At 49.6% G+C, this 23,181-nt stretch overlaps 1 protein-coding gene across 1 annotated transcript in view; it reads right to left on the bottom strand.

The window, feature by feature from the left end:
* CACNA2D3 (calcium voltage-gated channel auxiliary subunit alpha2delta 3) overlaps positions 1-20,798 on the bottom strand; it is an 859,990-nt gene extending 839,192 nt beyond the window's left edge. Inside the window, exons 1-2 of the mRNA XM_042929688.1 lie at positions 20,677-20,798; positions 19,930-20,011 (exon numbers count right to left, since the gene is read on the bottom strand). Coding sequence (XP_042785622.1) covers positions 19,930-20,011; positions 20,677-20,798 — 204 coding nt within the window. The remainder of the gene's footprint in view (positions 1-19,929; positions 20,012-20,676) is intronic.
* Positions 20,799-23,181: the final 2,383 nt, after the last annotated feature.

Raw genomic sequence — 23,181 nt, 5'->3', positions numbered from 1 at the left:
CTATCTGATTTTTCTTGTCCTACATCCCCAAAGCCAGCACCATACCCAGAACAGAGTATCAAGATATCTGTTCTGTTGAATGATGAATGAACAAATGACTGATGAATGAATGACTGTTTCCTCGTGTTCCTGCCAGGGACCAGCCACGGCCCGAAGCAGCCACGTGTGCTATCTGGAGATGCTCCCCACCGCCTCCCTGCATGTGAAATGGAGAAATGGAGAAAGAACGTGTAATTGATGTATTCTGACATCCTGGACTAAAAGCTGGCACACAAGAAGCAAAGCAGTACTAGCCGTCATCTCTCAAAGTTATACTGCGCTATTCAAGGGCTGAATTCAAGGACTTGTCAAAAAAGAATAGAAAGTGACTCTCTTCACTCTTCAGCCCTTCTGCTGCACCTTCTCCTCCACTCTCAACCCAGCAATCTTGCCCACAAAACAGATCTAAGAAAGACAGTGCACAGTGAAGATTCATAGCCCATGGCAATGGGAGTGTGCAGGGTTTGGTGGGTGAGCTGAGAGGTCTAAGTCACCACTGCAATACACATGAAAAAGATGACACACACATAGGTAGATCAGCAGGGAAAGCTTTCTCTCCCCAAGTCCTAGAAAAAGCACTTTGAATGGGGTCTTGATGGGTAGAGGCTATTTCAACATCCTAGTGGGACTTTGCAGCTAATTCAGAACACGAGAGCTTTTAAACAGCTTTTTTCCAAAAGAGATAAAGGGTACCCAGCCTGTCATTTTACCCTAGAATGAAAACTAACCAAATAATTAGTTTCAACACAACCATGAGGCTACATCTAATATGACCTCTCTTCTTGAGATGCCACCCTGGAAAGTTCACGTGCGCACACACACACATGCGCACACACACATACCTCACCTTCAGATAGCGGGGGACAAATGGTGTTTTGCCTGGGAATTTAGGTAACACTAAAATGAGGAAACAACAGCCCCCATTAGCTGAGGGTCATGGCTGAGGACAGAACAGACCAGGTGTGAATCTGTGTTCTGTCTTTTATGATCTGGCTGATCTCTCTGAGCCTTAGAGTTCTCAGCCCCTGCATTCATTCATTTATTCCACAAATGTTTACTGATACAGACTATCACAGGAACCAAAAATAGAGCAATGAAGAAGCCAAAGGTCTTGCTCTGGAGAATGAACGTCCTCTAAATGAAGCAGCACCTCTAACCTCGGAGGTGGGTGTACGAATCAAAGAAGGCAAGAATCACAACAATGGCGGCTGCCCTTCACTGAATTCCTACAGCTGCCAGACACTGAGCTAAATTTTACAGTCATGGTCTAATTTAAAAATCTGTACGACAGTCCAGTGAGATAGAGATCACTTACAGAAGAGGAAAATGTAAAGCTGTTCAAGGCCATATACTACCCACAGGTAGCTTCTGGCACCATGAACTTCACACTCAGCTCCACTGCTTACGTCTGGCCCAAACAGCCGGCGTTTCTGGGATGTGCAAGTTCACCTTCCTGTGCTACTCAGGTTACATCTCAGCCTTCCCTCCCCCAAAGGACCTCAGCTCTTCTTTGCTGGTTCCAGCCTGAAAAGAACACGGCACACTTGTTGAATGAATGCTGGCTTTTTCTTTTTTCTTTTAATTTGGCAGTTTAAAGCAATTAACGTCATCTAGTCAGGCGTGTTATTAAGTCAACATTCAGGGGAGGCTGGATCAGGGGAAATGAGTATACCAGGTTATATAAATGCCAATTTACTCACTGTCTAAAATATCACAGAATTTCATCATATGTCAAATATTTTAGTCCCTTTTATTTTTGCCTTTTATATTCAAAGATGACTCCATTCCCTGATACAACTCTCAGAACAAGTCTGTGGTACAAGAACCCTTGGGAAATACATTAGCAAAAGTGGACAGGAGAATTTACCAGGATGGGATGTCATTTTAGCCTCCTCTGACATTGATGCTGCTCTGTCTTCCCTCGGCCACTGGGCCAAGTCCGCCTCATCGTCTACACCTAATACATCATTTTTGCACTGGTGTGAACTGGTGACACTGCTAGACTCTGCGTACCCTGGTGGGGCCAGGAGTACCTCCACACCCTCCCCTCCCACAGGCACCTGCTGCAGACAGAGGCAGGGCGACAGATGGCGGTAGGATGTACAGACCCTGGCACAGCATGGACAGAGTGCCACCCAGCTCATGGTGGAGCATCCTGGGAGACAAGGTGAGGTCTGCCCTCCCCTAGAAGCAGGCTGAGTCTCAGCACGGAGAGACTCTCCAGCTCTGTCGCATACAGGCCCAGAGAAAAGCAACAAGCTGCCCCAAGTCTGCAAGTTCAGCAGTGTCAGAGCCAGGGCTAGAATCTGGAACTCAGACTTCCAGGCAGGGCCCTGGGACCCTCTAGTCTAGCCACATCACACCCAAATAACCAAAAGGGGAAAAAATTTAAAAAAAAAAAAAAAAAAAAAGAACAAACAGGAAACCCAGCTCAGAAAACTCAGATCCAAATGGTAGGAAGATAAATTCTTGGAAGGAGGTAGAATAACCAAACCAACCTTCCACAAATATGAGCATAATAGTCACATCTGCATCTGGGGGACGGGGTGGTCCTCTACCTGCTTCTCCGTCACTCGCTTCATGATCTTGGGCTCTGTTTTCTCAAATACAGTATGAGGATGGGATACTACTCATGGGCTATTGTGAAGATTAAATCACAAGAGCTCCCTATGCACTTGTCCATTCACCAAACACTCATGGAGCATCTGCCAGGACCAGGTCCTGGCCTTGCCAAGGACAAGGCATCATCCCCAGCCTCAGAAAGACAACACCTGGTCAGAGAAGGAGATGAGAAAGCAAATAAATGCCAGCAGGTGCAATAACAAATACCAGATGTAGTGGATGCTCTAAGAGCAGGAGGCCCATCTAACATAGATGGACAAACTCTTTGTAAATTCCGTAAGTGCTAAGTAAAATATCAGGTGCTTTGAAGACCACTTGGCTCACCCTATGCTTCCCAAACCCGCCTCTTCCACTCTCCTCCCTGTCTCTCACATTTCCTCCCCATCACTCCCCATCATGCCACCCACATATCGCCTCTAGCTGGGCTGCCCACATGGTAACACCTGTGACCAACTGAGCTGGCTGCTGGCAATAGGAAGAGGCAAATGCAAACAGGTAAGAACAGGCATCACAGTCAGACAGCCCTGAGTTCAAGAACCAATGCCACCACTTACTAACTCTGTGACCTTGGGCAAGTCCCTTCACCTCCCTGAACCTAAGTGTCCTCATGTAGAAAATGAGGCTATCAAAGTACCTGTCTCATGGGATTGTTGAGAAGGTAAAATGAAATTTATACAGAGAGCTTAGCATAGCTGATAAACCTTATCTACCACTATCGGAAAACGCAGCATTAGTCCCAGACTCAATGCTGCACCTCCCAGCATGAAAACGAACCAGCCTGTAATTTACCCTAGTAACACTGAGGGCACTGTTATTCTCTTAACATATTTATTAGGCTGTAAAATCAATGTATTGGTTACAGCCAGCCTTCCAAAATGAATAGAATAGAAAGAGCATAGTAGGTTACAAATGAATACAACAGGATAGAAAAGAAAAGAGAAAAGAAAAGAAAAGAAAAGAAAAGAAAAGAAAAGAAAAGAAAAGAAAAGAAAAGAAAATAAAAGAAAAGAGAAAAATAGAATCAGAGTCCAGTCCAATAGACCAGGTTGCACAGCAAGGAAGGCTAAGTAATGTTGCATGAAACTTGCGTTGCACATGTTAAGTCGTGTGCAATGGTTGCACTGAACCATGTATTTCTTTCTTTGGGTCACGGTCCAAAAACTCTGAAAGCTGCAGACTTAGGAAAAATGCAGTTTTGTGCCCAAGAGGACCCTGGGAGAGCAATTCTCTTACCAGGGAGATGAGAAGCAGCCTTTTATGGAAAGCAGACGGCATCTTTCATATTGATGTTCACCAATTTTCTGTTAAAGGTCCTGGTAACCTATTTGGTAGGAAGAAAAGCCATCGGTGACAGGTCAACAAATTTCTCTCCATCTTACAAATTGGAGAATGGCCACTTCAACTCTGCTGAGTGATTTCTAAACAAACTGCTTCAACAATCAGATGTGCTCCTGGGTACCTTCTGACTTAAAAGATAAAATCCCTGACTTGTTCTAAAGTCCCCATCTCCACTGCAGAGAAAATCTCCATTCATGCCATGCCCGCTGAGGAAGCCTGGGTTCGGGGACCGAGCACAGACTTCACACACACAGACACTTAAGCAAACCACGGTAGGAAGATGTGCACATTTCCCCTCAGCAGGAAAGAGAGGGAATGATTCAGTCTCTTTACGGGAATCCAGAAGACTTCCCAGGGGTGGGATTCAAAGGGCATTTCTCAAAGCACGGTCTCTGGACCACCAACAACAGAATTACCGAAGATGTTTGCTAGAATGCAGATTCCAAGGCCCTGGGTCGAGCTTACTGAGTCCAAATCTCTGGGGTAGGACACTGGAATAATGCATTTTAATAAGTTCCCCAGGTGATATTTCAGCGTGAAGTCTGACCTCCTCGAGAGGCAGGGCTCAGCAGTCAGACAAGGGCAACGGGGTCAGCAGTGTGGACGGCGGGAGTTGCATGGGCACAGAGGCGTGACACAGCCTGATGCGTTTGGGGACTGCAAGAAGTGTGCTGTCACCGAAGCACACAGGGCCAAAGGATGCAAAGGTGGCCACAGTGGCAAAGGGATTGTGGCACCAAACACAACTCCACACGCCTCACTGCGTATTCAATGGGTGTTTATCGAAGCAGGAAGGGAGTGAGGGAAGGAAGGAAGAAAACATTTCCAACATTGGGTCAAAAGCAAATGTGTTCTTGTAAGTCTGTTAAGACAGCTAAAGATTTTCCCAAACCAAGATATTCTACCCAAAACAAAGCAATTGGTCAGTTGAACCTCTATTGTGGAAAAGGAGAAGGCTGACGTCTCGGGTTTCCAGATGGGTTTATCAATGCTGAATAAACGCTTTTGTTGACTGTCTGTCTTCTACTCCCTTCATTTAACATAGATTGTACTAATAAGGGGAATGTTCCCCATGATACACTGGGACAAAATATTTGGGCAGTTAAACACAGACACACTAAGGGAACATTTCCTCTACGTGAAATTCAGGCCTACACGTGGCTGGATCAGAGGAGAGGCCGCACAAGAACAGGCTTCCTGCGGGGTCCAGCAGTGGGGCTTGGACAGGCGTGGGCCAGGCTGAGGCTAGAGGCTGTCTCTCTCCATCCTCCAAGGAGCCCACTGTGGGACGTGGAGCCTTCCTTCCCTCTGTGGTCTCGACGCTCTGATCAATATACGAACTGGCAGTAAAAACGCCAGTGCTCCAGGCCTGGCCCATTCTGGATTCACTGTGACATGGGCCATGCCACCAGGCTCAAGCACCCAGGGCTGGAGGGACTGGTCCCCAAGATGTGCCCCAAGCTTGGAACCCACCCCCTCACCCCCCCTCCCCCCACACACACACACAGCTTGGAGCTCATGCCCTTCTGAGTAGTCCGACTCAGCATGAAGGTAGGAGGTAGGCGTCAGATTACGGTCAATGCGTGCCACGCGGCAAATCCCAGGTGTGATGTGACACAGGAGCAAAGACCACCCAAGGCAGCCTCCTAGCCTCCCCGCAGAGTGATGTCCCAGGAGGAGCTGGACGGGAACTCCTCTATAAGCCTGAGAAATGCAATAGTGTCGGACCTGATACTAGGGGAAGTGGGCTGGAGCTTAACATCTTCTGACAAAACTGCCCCTCCATTAAATCCACGTAATTTAATTCCCACTTCCCAACCAGCTGTTCCCCTAAATCTCAGAGGGGCTGTGCTTGGTGCAAGCTTTCAGCATATCCACGGGCCAGGCCTGGGGACGAGAACAGACAACTGCACCTTCAGAACTCAAAAGCAAATGCAAATAACCCCGCCTGGCTGTCTGGCCTCTCCCACCGTGCCTTGCCTTCGTACAGGGAGGTGAGGGGACCAGCCATGCAGGCTGCAGCCAGGACGCCGTCTGAGAGCGGGTAATGCTGCCCTGTGGACGCTGCGGTTACATGCAGCGGACAATAAGCTCCCGATCGCCCACGATGCACACTCAGAAACCCAGTCCCAGTGATATAAAGAATAGGCAAACAAATAAACAAACACATGCAAAATAAAAACCTGCAAGGAGGAGAAACCAAGCCCAGCAAACACTGTGCAGCATCCTGACACCGGCAGGGCCTCGGAGAAGGTGAAAGGGATAGAAATTACAATTCACATTTGTCCCTAATGTCACTGGGAATGTGGCATTCGAGCACTTCATGGAATTAGCTGCAGCAGCTTCCTAATTGCCTTCGCCGAGTTGCCTCCCCCAGGTTGATGGTGGCGGCTGCGGCGGAGGCCCCATCAGTCTCGCTTGGTGCTCTTCATGCACCCGCCCGGCACTGCGGTGCTCCTGCCCGGCACTGCGGTGCTCCTGCCCGGCACTGCGGTGCTCCTGCCCGGCACTGCGGTCCTCCCGCCGCAGCTGCTCGGCTTGGCGCTGCAGAGGTGCCGGGACCCCTCAGCCTGGTAAGGAGGCTTCTGGGCGAGACACGGCCGTGTTTTCGGGATGCGGCGGGGATGCTCCCCAGGGGCAAGGAGGGGGTCGCAGGCTGGAAGAAGTGAGGACCAGCTGGCTCGGATGTCTGGCAGTGCCTGCTGGCACCAAGAGGGCTGTGGGCGAGGGACCTGCTTGCAGGGCTTCCGAGCTGGCTTGCTGCAGCCAGGAGGCTGCCCCCGACTTTTTGCGGCATCCATGCCTGATGCTGAGGATTCATAAAACCCAGTACGAGAGAGTAAATGGGGAAAGAGATGTGAAGGACCTAGTTCTTGGCCTGTGCTCAACAGTGTTCTTATTCTGATCACCAGCATGTGAGCACCAGAAAAAAAGGCCCGGCAAGGTTCTTCCTTTGTTTAATCTGTACATTCCGCCAACAACTCCTGAACCCCACCCTAAAGATAGCTCTGTGCTAAGTGCCTCTCCCATCAAAAAGAGCAAGTCTGCCCTTGGAGAATTTAAGGTCTAGTTACCTGCCTCCTTCTTGACACTCCCCACAGGAAGAGATAAGGGATCCTCAGGATATTGCATATCCCCAGGGCTGCCAGGGGCATGAACAGATCTTCCGGACTCATTCTATGCAAAATAAAACTGACCCTAGTGGGTCTAAGGGCTGTGGCCTTTAAGCTGGTTGTCAATCAAGCATAAAAACAGAACTGTTCCTTCCCCGAGGGGGGGGGGGGAGGGGGGAAGCACCAACAAACACCCAGGAAAGATAGACAAAGAATGAGCACATCAAAAACCAAGGAGGTGAAATCTATTGGGCACTAAAACTGCGAACATGCCAACACAGCTGATTCTCACCATGACCCCATTTTACAGGTAAGGAACCCAAGGCCCAGAAGTGAAGCAAAGAAGGGATACGCTGGGGCTCCAAGCCAGATCCATCTCGTACCAGGGTCCTGGAGCCCAAGCAGGCTCTTCCACAGGATCATCCGTTTCCATAATGGGGAACACAAAAAGGGAAACTGAGCCAAATTCAATGAAGATTCTCAGAAAGGTTTCTTAAGAGTCAGACCTGATGTGGAGAGGGGAGGCTGACCCTCAAAGGAAATCAAAAGACAAGCAGCATCATGTTATTATAATAAAAGAGGAAACTGTAGAAAGCTAGAAGGCTTACTGGGCCCTTCCCTCATTGTTGCTCCTTTTTATGTTTTTTTTTTTTTATTTTTTTTAACGTTTATTTATTTTTGAGACAGAGAGAGACAGACCATGAACAGGGGAGGGGCAGAGAGAGAGGGACACACACAATCTGAAGCAGGCTCCAGGCTCCCAGCTGTCAGCAGAGAGCCCGACGTGGGGCTCGAACTCACGGACCATGAGATCATGACCTGAGCCGAAGTCGGACGCTTAACCGACTGAGCCACCCAGGCGCCCCTGTTGCTCCTGTTTAAATTCTGTATTATGAAAGCAAACAACAATGCATCCACTAAAAATTCCAAAGGGGAAACATTAAGGATGAGGAAGAAGCTTCCACCAACTGTCCGAATGAGCCAATACCAGGCTAGGACCAAAACATGCTGGTCCTAGAAATACCCAGATGCCCCAGCCCATGCACCTGAACAGGACTCACAAGACCCAAGTTCTAAGCCTGCTTTTGCCACTTGGAGCTGGGGAACCTGGGGCAAAGTTACACTCTCTGTTTTGGCTTCTGCATCTCTAAAATGGAGGTGGTGACGGAACCGACCCCAGGAGTGGTGGTGAGGCATTAAATAATGCAAATGAAGCACATGGCACAACATACAAATCACCTGTGTCAGTATTATGATTACTTTCTAAGACACCCTTGTGGAGCTCAGCGGTGAGCAGCTTCAATGGAGGTCTCCGAATAAGGCCTCCAGTGTCCCGATATCAGCACTCCCCCAAGTGGACAAACCACTATCTCCAGCAGCCAGTAGGCCCAGGTATGCGGGAGCAGCTCCTGGGGAATGGTGACAACAGCCCACCTTTTCCAAACGCTTCCTGTGAGCCACTATTGCTAAGCATCTTGTATACATCTTCTCATTTGGACTTCCCAACTCCACCCTAGACGTTAGGACCATTGTGCCCATTTGACAGATAAGAACAGTGAGGTTCGATGACTGACTCGTCAGGGTCCTATGATTAGTCAGTGGTAGCAGTGGATTCAAATCTGGATTAGCCTGACTCAGATCCAGACTTTCACCAACACATTTCTGCCTTCCCAAGACCAACCGCCTCCCTTGTAAGTCGGTTAAGCATCCAACTTCAGCTCAGGTCATGATCTTACAGTTCTTGAGTTCAAGCCCCACATGGAGCTCCGCACTGACTGTGTGGAGCCTGCTTGGGATTCTCTACCTCTCCCCTACTTGTGCTCTCTCGCGCTCTCTCTCTCGCTCGCTCTCTCTTAAAATAAATAAATAAACCTTTTTTTAAAAAAAGTTTTCAATCAATAATCCCTTGATTTCTTTCCAAGTCTATATATTTTTAACATTCATAGGGTATTTGTTTCACATAAAAACTGAAAATCTTGCAATTTAAGTAGAAAATCCAGCTGTGGCTCCATACTTTTGAAATTCCTGTTCTGGCAAATGTATATCGCTGGCTTCTTTCAAAAGATTAGTGAGCTGTGAGCCCTTTCCTGAGAGGATTACATCTTATTTCAGGGTGACCAAGTGACTCCTAATATTCAGAAATACTCACACTTGGCCACAGATCTTGAGATTTTAAAGTAGACACCAGTTTTAATCTACACAGGGAAATAGCCCGTGTATATTAAAACACACACACACAAACACACACACACACACACACACATACACACACGCGTGCATTTGACTGGTTGCCTGACAGTGAGTCCCTTAAACAGTGTCCTCTGTGCTGGTGTACAAAAGCACAGCATTCTGACAGGGGCGCAGGCCAAAATTGAGTAAAAAGAATATTCAAACTTCAGCATTACCATCCAAGAAGCCACATGACTGTCAGTGGGGCAAAAACCTATGCCCACTGAGCTGTTTGCACATAATGTAATCATATTGTGTTAATAGAAATTTCACCAATAATGGAAAGTGGTAGGAGGCTAAGAGTAAAGCTGTATGTTATGACTCGTGGCCAAAGACTACCTACTTCCAATGGATTTATTGCCTCCCACACCTATTGTTCTTTTTACACTATTTTTCCGCCTCTGCCTCAACAAGGCGCAATAGAAAAGGCATTACGGATGGTGCAGGTACAAAGAGCCAAAGCCCTGCCCGGTGTTTCTGGGTCTCCCCTTGCTTTGCAAATTACAGTACAATGTTATAGCAAGAACAAACTTGTGTCCCAAAACTTCCCACCTTTACTGTACGAGGGACTAGATTAGAAGAATTTGGGAAAGAAATCAAAAGGAATCCACCTCCCTGGGGACATAATAAATGCTTTTGTTTGCAATGGTGCCTTTGTTGCATTAAATGCGTATGCCATATGCTGTCTTAATTTTATGAACTCATCATGGGGTCAAAGTGACTAAAATTCCTGAAGTCTCTCCTGCTCTTCATTAAAAATGAAGCGGGACACTACAAACAAGAGAAGCCAGGGAAGTGAGGCTTCCCATGTGCCACATATTGTTCCAAACACTTCGTGTGGGTTATAGCATCCAATCCTCCCCAATGCCTATAACACAGGTGCTTTTATTATTAGTTCTGTTTTGCCAGTGAGCAAACCAAAGGCCCAGGGAGGTAAAACTAGTGACTGGGAGAGCAGAATTCAGCTCCAAAGCCCGTGCTCTTTTTAAAAATCTCTTTTCAGCTGCTCAAGCTCATCGTAATAGAAATCTAGATTTTTCTAAAACCAGACACTTGGCTCCCTCCTGGGAGCCAAGAGTGAGCAGCTGTCAAGAGGGAAATGCAGGGTCAAGTTTACATCAGGGGAAGGTCTAGACTCAGGGCAATTCCACAGGCCAATTACACCTTTCACTCCATTTTAATGCAAAACACCAAAGTCTCAGGAAAATATGTCAAATCAGTAAGTGTATGATACCACATTTGCCATATTTAGAGACCTGAGCCAAGAGATGAAGAGCAGGTTTGACTTTTCAGGGAAAACATGGAGGTAAATGCTCCCCAGTTTTGGCAGAACTGCTCAGTCCTCTTGTCTTAGCTGAGACTGCATCCTGCTTGGGGATCCCACAAGGTCACTCTCTTCCTTGGCAGCTGTGCCCTCCAGGCTGAGAAGAGGCCTTAAGGTGTCTGACACTGCCACCTCCCCCCTGCCAGCCAGGGCCAGACCAGCCAACCCTGCCCACGCTCCCCGAGGAACCATTTCTGTCCCACGGAAGGCACAGCCCACGCTGGAGGTCAGAGAGCCCTTCCTGGCCTCGCTGCCCAAAGAGCAAATATCTCGAAACCCCACCCAAGCACACACGAGGCCTCTGGCATCCCCACCTACCCAGCCCTTCTCATCCTGCTGTGGCCCTGCAGACCCCGCCGAAGCGTGTGCTCAGGTGGGATCAGCCCACACAGCCGGCATGTGTTGTAAAGGAAAGTCAAAGGCTTGGGGGGGTCAACATGAACCCATGTGAGTCCCAGCCTCACCGCGTGGCCACCTGAGCTACAAGCCCCACCTGGGAGAGGGAGTAAGGTGGGCCGCCTCCAGGAGAACTAAGGACCACATCAGATGCCTTACATGATCTGCTTTCATACAAAGAACGCTTGGCTCGTGAACACTCAGAAGAAAAAAAAAGTCCATCTCCTTCCTATCCAGCCCCCATCAACCATCTGTTTACCTAAGCTGGTTATGACCTTGGTGGATTTCAAGAAGCTGCTGGTGCTGTCAGACTCTGATGTTCTGTAACATTTCTGGGCACGAATGGTGCTTGGGCACTTTTCTGAACTACCTGGCCCAAGGGGAACTACCACAGCTTCTGCATGTTCACCTTCATGCCCGACTTCTTACTGATTTTCACTGCTGGTTACAAGGGCTGCGTGCATAAACAATTTTCTAAAGTTACACGTCTACAATAGCACCCCCCCACCATGACTTCCAAGTGTTGGTGCCTATGTCTGTACAAACCGGGGTGGCCCGCGTCACTCCTTCAACATCTTCAAGGAGACCAGCAGAGGACTGCAGAGGCTCACAGGCCAAACACAACAACAGGATGCGCCAAGCAAGCTCTGAAACATAGGCAGGCAGGGCCAGTGGGAAGGGCCAAGGGACACAGAATGCCTTTCAGTGCCTCCTGCGACTTGGTGGCAGATGGCAGTCCCCATGCATCACTGCACCTCCCTGTCCCGACAGGAGGAAAGACCCCCCTGCCCAGTGAGGTGCCCTGTCCCCTGCTGGTCTCCAGGGCCACCACCTAGGAAGCTGTTGGGAGAAGTCTAGCAGGTGGGAGGAAATACCTGGAATGCTCTCTGAGAGGGCATTCGGATCAATGAGTGTCCATGGCTGGCTCCTGGATGTGCCCCCCGCCCCGCCCCAGCGAGGGGATCACTGGGCGCCTGGGCTCTCCTATGGCTTTAGCCGCACCCTGAACACTGGGGCACAGGCAGCCACTCCTCAGCCTGACCCACTGCCCCCACAGCAGGGTGAGCCAGGAAGAAGGTAACAGGGAGACCCTGAGGCAGTTCTTCAAGCCCGATGTGTGAGGGGTTCCACTCATGACCCTCAGGGAGAAGAGAGCTGACCTCAAGGAGAGGAGGGCATGTCTGGGGGGGAGGCTGCCTCCACATAGTCTCCTCCCGCCTCCTCCTGCTGGGGTCTACAAGCTCCTCCCCGTCAGGTGGGAGGTGGGATCACCTGCCAACACGCTGGCACCCAGCACTCACCCACCCATTTGTGCACTTGCTCATTTAGTCACACATATCTGTGAGCCAGGCCCCACGGATGCTCAGGGAAGGTTACCTGAAGACCCTCTATTCATATCATGCAACCAATCATGACCTCAACCAATCCCTGCCGGGAGGCTTTCACATACCAGGCACCATGCTAAGTGTTTTTTGCACTTTATTCCATTTAATCCTCACTACAGCCTACAACGTAGAAGGTGCTGGTCTCCTTTCACGTTTGAGGCTACAGGTTCAGAAATGTTAAACTACGAGGCAACCCAGCTAGGAAATGGCAGATTTGGGACTCCAATCCCAGTCCCTCTGACTCTACACCTGTCTTCTCTGCTGTTATCGAGGCTTTCAGTTCCTGAAGTAACTTCTCAGCTGTTACCTCATTTAATCCTCCCAGACACCCAGGAGGTGGAGAAGCACAGGGATTAGCCACAGTTGTTTCAAACAAGAACTGAGGTTGAAAAAGGTCACACAGGGTCAAAGGGAAACTCCAGCACAGCGGCCAGGTAAGCACACTCCATCACCTTGGAAAGGCTGCTTAACTTCAGTAAACCTCAAGCTCCAGATCTGTAAAATGGGGTGAATGGTAGTCCCTGACTCATTTGGTCACTGGGAGAACTTAGGGATGGCGGATGGCACGTGTGAAGTACTTATCACAATACCTGGAATGCGGTACTTGCAGAGTGGACGCTACCTGTCTTTACTAGGAGATTAAGCAATTTGCCCAAATCCACTCAGGAAACGCCTACAGAAAAGATAAAAAGACAAATGCCGGGGCTCCGAGGCCAGTGACCTTTCCTTTACCAACACTGCATCTCCAAAGGAGTGCGTCTCTGAAAATGCTCCATGCTCTCCACCTATTATGAGGATGAACAAAGACGGGCAAAGGACACCTTCTAGCCTGTGGCGGGAGCGAACGTTCAAGTAGGCTGAGAGGACGAACTACCCAGCAGGGAAAAGAAAAAGCCGAAATGAGGACGGCCTGCCCCGTAGAGGACACCCAGCACCCAACAGGCCCTGTGCTTTAATGCTCTGCTGTCATCATCTTTAAATTCTTCTTAGTGTTTGAAGGAGGAGCCCCATATTTCCCTTGCACATTGGGCCCTGCAAATTATGTAGCTGGTCCTGGTCTCAGAAGATCCTCAGCTTCCAGCTGCCTACAAGATCTCAGGTGCCAGCTGGACTGGCTCTGTCCCAGCACCCTGGTGGGGTCCCTCAAGCCACACTCTCTGGCAGCCCGAGAGGACAAGAGTGGTCTTCTCCATCAGCAGGCGGCATCTGGCACAATCTGTGATAAGCAGCATCCATTTTCACGGGCATATGCACGCATCACGAAGCTAATAAGTGTAATGGTAATGACATGTGCGAGCCCTGAATATCAACTGGCTTCACCTACAACGGATAACCAGAGGTCTGCTCTGTGAACCCACAGCCACTTACGGCCCTGCCCAGCTTGCCTGTCCAGATCATTTACATGGATAACAGCTCTTTTAACCTTCGGAGGCTACTGTTCTCCAATATCAGGTGCCAAGATAAACACTCTGAAGTGCACAAAGAAATGGCCATCTATTTCTTGTCAAACGATAATGCTCTCCTTTCCAATATGTCCTTGAAATGCCCATTAATAGTTTGGCCTCTGAGCTGTTTATTTCCATAATCTTGATTTGGGGTAACCAGGAAGGTATGCAACATACAAATTTAATACACATTATACATTTAATGCCTTAAACAGCCTTGGAATGAGCACCTAATGAGTGGTGGATGTCCAAAGCAAATGGACACTGAAATGTTTACCATTTATTGGTAACACACTGGACTCTTCTCATAGTTTGTATCCGTAAAATAACTTTCTTCTGAAAAGCAGACATGCTGGCTACACACACAGAAATCCCCTAAAAAAAATCAGCGATGCAGATGCCTAATCTGTCAAGGCGGGGGGTTGTGGTCCAGACAGAGGGGTCTCTGAGACTGGCTTTACATTTCAGGAACAACCACCTCAGTCCGCTGGTCACTAAATACTCAGGAAAATCACAGGAAATCAAGCAGCCCTCCTCTTCCTCTATATCATTTCCTTCTCTCGAAGGAGACGCTAACTTTTGTTTAATGGACCAAAGAAGGCTGATAAAGACTCCACCAGTGTTTCCAGAAGCCTGACGTGGGGAACTCTGTCTCTTTCCGAATGATACGCAATAGCATGACTGCAATCACTCGAGATAAAACATAGGCCATTATGTCTCTTGTATAAAAGTTGCATTAAAAGGATCTCAGATGCTAATTCACAGGCTGGCATTTACAGCATTTATTTCATCTTTTCTCTGTCTCAGCCACAGCAAACATCCCAGTCAGAGCAGAGCGTCCCAGGGAGCACAGAATCTGTTCAGAGCCTCTGTCTAGAAGATGCCGTGGGTCTCCACCGAGGAGGACCATTTCAATTAGCACTGTGACTGCGAAACACGGAGGACCCCTGACCAACATGAACACGGACAAAGAAGAAGTTCATTTGTTGCCATCTATGATGGTAAATCTGGATGAATGGCAGACAGGACACAAAAGATCTTGGTGAAAACATACGCTTCTTTAAGCCCAACGCACCAAGTCATGTATTGATCAACCTAAGTGTGAGCGGTACCACCAACTGAGGATCAATCAAAGACTGAAAAGGGCTCAAATCTCAAACTTGCACTCCTGGGACCATGTGCTCCAGGCTGCAGGACAGCCAAACACCTGGTGGGCCCGCAGGTGCTTGGGGTAATGATTCCACATCTCTTTTACTTTTGTTCGTCCTCACACATGGCTAGGTCTTCACCACAAAATGGACACACCAACTGTGCTTGCACATGCCCCACAGATTCCATAATTATTAGGTGATTTGGTACTTGCGTGCTTGCCTAAAAGCACCCTGGTATTAGAATAAGATAAAACATAAAATGAAATAAAGAGCCAGCATGAGATCACCATAGTAATTGATCAAAATTATAACCACACTGAAATAAAAATCTGAGTTTGCCTCCGACAAGAAAATAATGCCTATATTTTCGTTTCCCTTCATTTTGACCAGCATCTGCAAATCCAGCCACAGGGGCTGCAGCGGCTCCTAATGAAAGAAAAGGCAAAGCAGAAATCTATCTGGCAGCAAAGAAATTTTGAGAGAAAGTAGAAGAAGAAAAAAGACACGAACAAAAGAAGTTCAGACAAAAATTTAGCAAAGCCATACAAAAAGAAGTTTCTCTGGTGGGCAAAGGACAGTGTGTGAGTTCACAAATGCAGTTAGATACATGCGTGGGTAAGATATCACTGACTTGCAACTGGTTCACCCTGTTCCACTAATGTTCTGGTGACTGGGATAATGAAACCAGTAAAGTGTCCTGAAAGACTGAAATCTGTCATTTCTGAGATTTCAAGGCTTTTAAAAATAATCTGCCAGAGAAAAGTCCAGTAGCTGAAGTGGCGTTGGGAATTAAATCACTGGCGGTGGAGGCTGAATGCATTCATCTTGCAGAATGACAAACAACTGTGTTTTCTCAACAAAAATGTTCAGCAAAGTAGCACCCCCCCCCCCACCTAAAAAGCAATCTGTACACGCGTCAGGCTTCCTACCCGATTCCTGACAAGTGAATCCTCCTTTTCAATTATTTAAAAGTCCATCGATCTCCACACTGATGAAAAGTCATAACTATCAAAATGGGTGAAAGAACCAACCTTTCACTTTGCGGACTCCGTCTTGCGCAAAGAGACATCACGTTTATGTATTAAAGCCGTCCTCTCAATAAATAGTTGATGACGCAAAAGCCTTGCCACGCATTCCAAGAAGTGCGTGTTTGGTAAGCGCTGCATGAGGCATCCAAGGTAAATGTCAATTATTTTCCTCGCATTAAAGACAGAGACATACCGTACCTGTATTTCCGCTGTGTACTTATCATCACGATTCTAGAAAGTGTAATTGGAACCCTTCATTCCCATAAACATAGCATTGTCTGAATGCAGTACTAAATAGAATGAAAAACCCAGCCTCGACCACATTCTTCCTAAGGAGGATGAAATGAGAATCACACCACTTTAAAACCTTGTATTGTGGATGTTCGGAGTGTGGAGCCCACGAGTTTAACAGCCTAGGTTACCAGACCCACCGGAATGCTGCGCACTGAATCCCCAAATAGAGAGGTAAAAAAACTATACCTCTCCAAAAGAACCCAAACAATGTGCATTCTTTGAGGAAAATGAAGCAAGATAGAGGCAGCTGAATACCGGCATGAATACGTCAAATAGGAAAGTTAATTAAAAGTTGAAGTGAATCGAAACGTCTACAGTACCTGCCAGCTTAGGACAGCAGGATACGGACCCGCAGCAGCACGACACGACTTCCCTTGCAGGGGTCCATGGTTCTGTAACAACTGTAAAACCCCTCAAGCTTAACTCTGGGCCCAACATACAAGTCTCATGTTCTTCCATTCGGTACTGAAAACACGCGACTTTGCTAAAACGCAATGAGTGCATCTTATAAACTCAAAAATATCCTCTTCTTAAAAAACTAATAGGCTGCTATTCCTGTGCTCAACAAAGACAAAAAGCAGGGGGGAAGAAAAAGAGGAAAATTCTGGCAGAGAATACCTACCATATTATCATAAGCTAAAGTAGCAAAAGCCGTGGTATTAAACATAGAAACAACTGAGGACATACTCTCTTTCTTGAAGCCGTGACAATGAAGTACATTGTTAAATACTTGTATTTATGCTGATGAAGTCAGTGATAATACTACCAGCTCAAATTATATTATCTAATAAAAGCCTTACCAAAATGGCAGTTTTCCCAGTCTCCAAACACCTTAAAATAAGTGGCCAATTGTTATTTAACTTATACTCACAATAGCTGTTTTGTAAAGTTTTTGCCCTAGTGCAAAAATTACTAAGCTCCCATTCTAAAAATGAACACACTCCATTAATTCACAACAAGAAGTGTCAACTAGAGAAACGACACAGAGCATGTAAAATTATACACTGGTATACAGTATACCCACTTAACTGAAAACCAAGTTCAAATGTCCATGCCTTAAAAGTGTAATTATGCAAAAGTGTCCATTATGCAACATAGTATTGTCACCTTTGAAGACCCTTAATACAGTGTTCGCACATTTTTCAGCCAAGTTTTTTTTTTTAACTCATTTTGAAAGTATCTTCATTATTAAGGATGAAGTGACGTGATGGGAGGATGCATAGAGTTCTGACTGGAAGAGTGTTTCTTCACGCACATGGGCAGAAACTCGAAAATAAACAAGAGAAAGGCAACTGTCTCCTTGCTTTTCCAAAAGATTTGATGCCTCCCACACTCTGAGCACCTGAGACCTTTCTTATACCTTCCTATACTCTGAACTGTCAAAAATCAATGTTCTCTGCTAATTTAAAAAACACTGTCATATTTGGAGGTAACGGGCCAAGATGACCAAAAGGTACCTACAAAAGTGCCCCCCAAGTTGTCCGGCATGCCTGCCCATCGTTCATGAAAGTGCTTGCCTATCAAGCCAAAGCCATAGGTATCTCAGGACTCCTCAGCAGATGCCTGCATTCCAAATGCAAGAGCAGGTATGCACCCTGGAACCCAATGGCAAGCAACACCCCACCTTCCCCTCGCATCAGATTACAAAAAGCCAGGCAACAGCAAGAAATGACAACAAAGCCATAAACAGCTGGATATAATTACACAATTGTCAAGCTGCAAACATGACAAAAGCAGAGCTAGGCTTGTGAATTCAATATCAGAAAGGATGCTGATGAGAAGGTAAGAGAAGCATTTTGGCTGTTTCCAATTTGCTATTATAGAGTGGCCAATAATATGGCTGATGGGCTTTTGTGCAGCACGTATGTGAGTGCGAGTGCCCGTGCTAACTTCAGAGAGAAGGAAAAAGCGTATCTCATGCGCTTCTACAAAACGTGAGATAAAAGATATGTAAGCGCACACACACACACACACACACACACACACACACACACACAAAACATTCACAGGCTCTGAAGGGATACTTTCAGAGTTGGTACAACCTCACTACAACATGCAGATGAAAAATGTTTCTTTAAAGTTATACAAAACGTTCTCTTCTTTAAAAGCATAAGGAAAACACACTACCAATGCAACACACGCAGTGCAACAGTCCAAAACTTTCCACATAAAACATCTGACACGCAGGCAAAATGCCAAAGCAGAATACAGACTGGTCCAGGTTAAAAGAATGCTAGGAAAGACGCAATTCCTATAAACGGAGAGGTGGGTCACAGGAATGTAAATGATCATCTTCCATAAAGGCACATCGTAGCCTCAAGTTTTTATCAACTGCCTATAATTCAATGGATTCCTTCCCCAAATAGCGGAGTTGAGCAAACAATTTTTTCACGGTTTCAAAGAATATGACTATTGGCAATTTTTAAGAATAACTTCCCTCATTCCATTGTGGGCTGATGCCTTATTACGATATTCGGATTTCGTGTGACAAACTGTTTCATATAATGTCCCCAAAAACGCTACTCTCTGAAGCGGAATGCCATAAATAAAATACGTACTTGGTTACCAGGCAGCATGCATAACACATATGTTACATTGGCCCAAAAAGCACATTTAAAAATGCTTAAAAGTTAACTTGACAATTTAAGCTGTTTGTACCCATTTTCAGAGAATTATCCCCTAAAGGCCAATTTTTATTTTCTATCTTTGAGAGAATACTTGGATTAATCCTGTTGATTTGTTAACTTGAAATTCTTTTAACCCCTGTAATCTCTCCTTCCCAGCCTATATTTTTCCTTTTGCTTCCTTGGAGAGGAGGGCAAAGGACCATACATTTCACAAGGTAATTTTAAGCATAATACTGCCTGTTTGAATTAAAATTGATGCAGCTTCTGATAAAAGCCTAATAATCAATTCTCCATTCTCATTACTCTCCAGAATTATATGGACGCAGACCAATTTCTTAAGTTTGTGGACTACTCTCATAGGTTATTACCCGGCAGTGCAGCTGAGTGGAAAGATAACCACATTCATTCTCCTTATCTGTAATGATGTAATGCATCCCAGCCGTGGGTCTAGATGATTGGGGAATAATGGGATTGTACAACCGCAGGGATGACAAACAATAGTGCAGCGTCTTTCTCAGACACGCCGAACCCCAGTCTCCAACGCAGGCAAGGTGAAAGACATCGTAAAACAGGCGCTGACGCTGCCCCTTGGATGAAGTTAGCATGTTTTGGCCAGAGAAGCATCTGCCCTCACACTGTAACAGCAATACCGGCACTGGAAGGAGAGCCATGCAAAAACACTCAGTTTCTGAGCCCTAGCCAGGACAGTGCCAGTGAGTATCCCGCTTTTCTTTGTGTTTAGAATCAAGTGTCATCTAAAAATAACCAGTTGGTGGGGAGAAGTCATTGCACACTTCATTGCCAAGAAACGAGGGGATCAGAGACACCTCTGATAACTGATGCTGCTCCTCGGGGTTCACGTTTGTTTGGAAAACTAAATCTGCCTCCATTTTCTGTGCTGGAAAAATCATCGCTTCCTGCCACCACAGAAACCTTACCTTTTGCAGAAGCTGGGAACCAGAGTACTTAGCAGCAATGGATTTTATCTCCCCACCAAAAGCCGAGGCCCAGAGCTTCACCCTACAGGGGGAAAGGGCAAATGTAACACCCGTGTCACAGTCAACACGCACGCACACACGGAGCTGTGGCTGAAGGAGCCGGGCGATAGAACATTGGAGGGGGAGAAAAAAAAAAAAAAAAAAGATAGAAAAAGCGCCTGGGTAGAAACTGCCAGCACCAAACTGCAGAGCGCAACGCAGGAGGGGGCCCGAGGGGGGTCACATAGTTCAGAATGCGCAAAGTCTCCCAAGCTCTCTAAAAAGATCACTGGGGGTTATGTGAATAATTCCCCGAGAACTGGACCACGCAAACTGGGATCACCTGGCAAATACTAGTCGGAAGAAACCCACCCATCCCCCCACCCCAAAAGAAGTGAGATGGCAAGATAGCAAAGAGGGAGTAAATAAACGGCCCGTGGAAGTTGGATTCGGTAAACAGGCTTCAAAGTTGGAGGTGTCACTTGAGGTGAGCCTCTCCAGGTCTCCCTCGCCAACCCGAGCGAGGGGGCAAGAGCATCCCACCCCAGCCTCGCCGCCCCACGCCCGTCCTGAAAGGCAGGTGCGAAAGGCGAGGCCGACGCCGGCGGCAGGTCCTGCCCGGCCGCACCTGCAGGCGCCCAAACTTGGACACGGCGGGTCGCGGGCGGCCGGGTCGCCTCCCCGGGCGGCGCACGACCCGGCACTTACACGGAGAGCGGGATCTGCTGCTCCGAGCGCACCACGGCCCCCAGCGCTGCGTAGAGAAGCGCGGCGGCGAGGAGCGCCGAGGCCCCCCGGGACGCGCGCCGCTGCGAGCCCGGCCCGGCCATGCTGGGCTCCCTCCGACGCGCCGGCGGCGGCGACAGGAGCGGCCGCGGGGAGCTGCGCCGAGCGGGCGGTGGGCGAGCGCGCTGGGCTGCCTGCTCCGCGCCGCCCCGCCTGCCTCTCGCGCGCCGGGCTCACTTGGGGAGCAGAAAAAGGAGCAGGGGGTGGGGGAGGGCGGGGAGGAGGGAGGGAAGGGAGGGGAGAGGCAGGCAGGCGGGGGGAGGAGGGAGAGAGCCGCGCCTCTCGCTCGGCGGCCGCCCGGCCCCGCCTCGGCGGCCCCGGGGAGTCCGGCGGGCCCCGGCGGGAGGGCGGGAGGCGCCGCGCGGGCGGGGACTCGCAAACTCCAGTGTCCTTGGCGGCGGCGGAGCGCGCCCTGCCCCGCCCGGCCACTGCGGCCGCCGAGTTCTTTACAACTCCGCAGTCCGCCGCCGCGGGCGCGACTCTCGGGCTGGCCCCGGGGCCGTCCCCCGACCCCGGCGGCCCGAGCAGCGGTGGGGTGGGGGTCGGGGACGCTCGAGGGCGGCCGGGTCCCGGGCGGCGAGGTCTCGTGCCGCGACGCCTCAGAGGATTCTCCGGGGGGTAGGGGCGGGCGCAGAGGCAAAAGTGAGGAAGGAGCCGGGGCTCGCGGCGGCGGCCGGGGTCGCCCGCGGCGGAGCGGAGTGGGGACGGGACTGGGGGCTCCGCGGGTCCCGGCGAGGGCACTGCTGCGTGGCCTCCCGCGGCTGCTCCCCCGGCCGCGGAGCCTGAGAGGGGAGGGCGCGGAGGGCGGCGCTGGCGCGCGAGCGCGGGCTCCGGCCGCAGCGGGGCCGCCCCCGAGGCTCCCGGAGCCCGGGCCGGGGCTTCCGAGCCGCTGGCGCTCGAGCGCGCTGCAGCGCGGGGTCCGCGCGAATGCGGCGGGCGGCGGGCGGCGGGGCCGGACTCTCAGGGCCGGGAGGGGAAGCCTCCGCGGCGCCCTGTCCCTCCTGACCGGCGGACCCACTAGATTTCGGGAAGGCGAGACTCTCCTGAGGCCGGGAGGCCACCCGCTCCCCACGCCGACCCCCACCCCTTGGGCCGGAGGTGCTTTCGGGCCGCGCGCCGAAGGAGGGGCGAGGCGAAAGGAAGTCGGGGAAGCCCTGGGCGCCCGGAGGAACCCCCCGCCTCCCCCGCGGCCTCTCTGGCCGCTCCCACCGGGACCCAGCTGTCGGAGCCCCCGGCCCGCGCGCGACATCTGGGCTGTGACTGGGAACTTTGGGGGGCCCTCGCGCCGACCGCCAGGGAACACCGACCCGAGGGAGGCTGAGTCATCCTCGACCCGCCGAGCGCACCTCGAGTGGCCCCTGGCGAGCCGCGCGCTCCCGACGCCGCGGGGTCTCAGGTGCGTCCATCGCCCGGGCGCGCCTAGTTTGCGTGCCTCCGCAACCCGGGCCGTGCGCTCCAGCGCGCCGGTCGCCTCCAGCCTCCGCGCCCTCGGGCGGCGGGAGAGCCAGTGAGTGTGGGCTGCGGCTGCCGCCCTGGGGTGCCCTGCGAGGACCCAGGCCGGTGCTCCGGCCCAGCAGCCCCTGGAGAGAGTTACCCCAGCAGATGCTGGGCTTGATCTGAGTTGGCTGCGTGGGGAGGGAAGACCCAGGGCTCCTGTGGGCCGGTCGCGCTCCCACCCGTGGCTTGGCGCCCGGAACAGGCCCCACCTGGGAAACGCCAGGTGTGTCCCGCCCACGGGCAGCGTCTACAAACTCCACGGATGACTAACCGGTTATAATGAATTCTCCGCTTCTGTGCACACCTCCCGTCACTGGAAGCGTGCTAGCAGTTCCAAACTGAGCCAAGCGTGGCCTGACCCCGGGGCAAGTGGTCCGGATGGCTTTGCTGCTCAAATGGGGGCCTGGAAGAAAATCATTTCCCTGCCAGACCCCAGAAGCCTTCTTTCTAAATGAATGAGTGAATGCGGGTAGGAGGGAAGCATATTAGCCCTCAACAGTAAAGCACCAGTCCGTTAAGTATATGGTATCTATATGATAATAGCCCTTCACACATTCCCTCACTGAACTAGTGAACTGTCAAGCATCTGTGTGGTGGGATATGTGCTGGAGATCCAGTAGAGAACAAATGACACCTGCCTCACAGAGTGGATGCCCTAGCGAGGGAGACAGGCTCTCCTCCTTATGCATTTAAATCATAAATGCATAACTATAAACTTTAACAAGAGGTCAACTACAGCGCATATGAAGAAAAAGTACCCATAGCATCTATAGTATTGTTATCCCTATTAACTGATGGGAAAATTGAGGCACAGCAAAATAATACAACTTAGTCATATGTAAGCAACCCCTGGACTGCTGGACTATATTAAGGGCCACTTGGGCACCAAGGTCACAATGACATTTTATAAAGTCCTTATGCTCTGTCACC

The sequence above is a fragment of the Panthera leo genome, chromosome A2 (genome assembly GCF_018350215.1).
Source record: "Panthera leo isolate Ple1 chromosome A2, P.leo_Ple1_pat1.1, whole genome shotgun sequence".
Classification (NCBI taxonomy): domain Eukaryota; kingdom Metazoa; phylum Chordata; class Mammalia; order Carnivora; family Felidae; genus Panthera; species Panthera leo.
The sequence above is the reverse complement of the archived record's forward strand: the minus strand, read 5'-3'. Positions and strand labels throughout refer to the sequence as shown.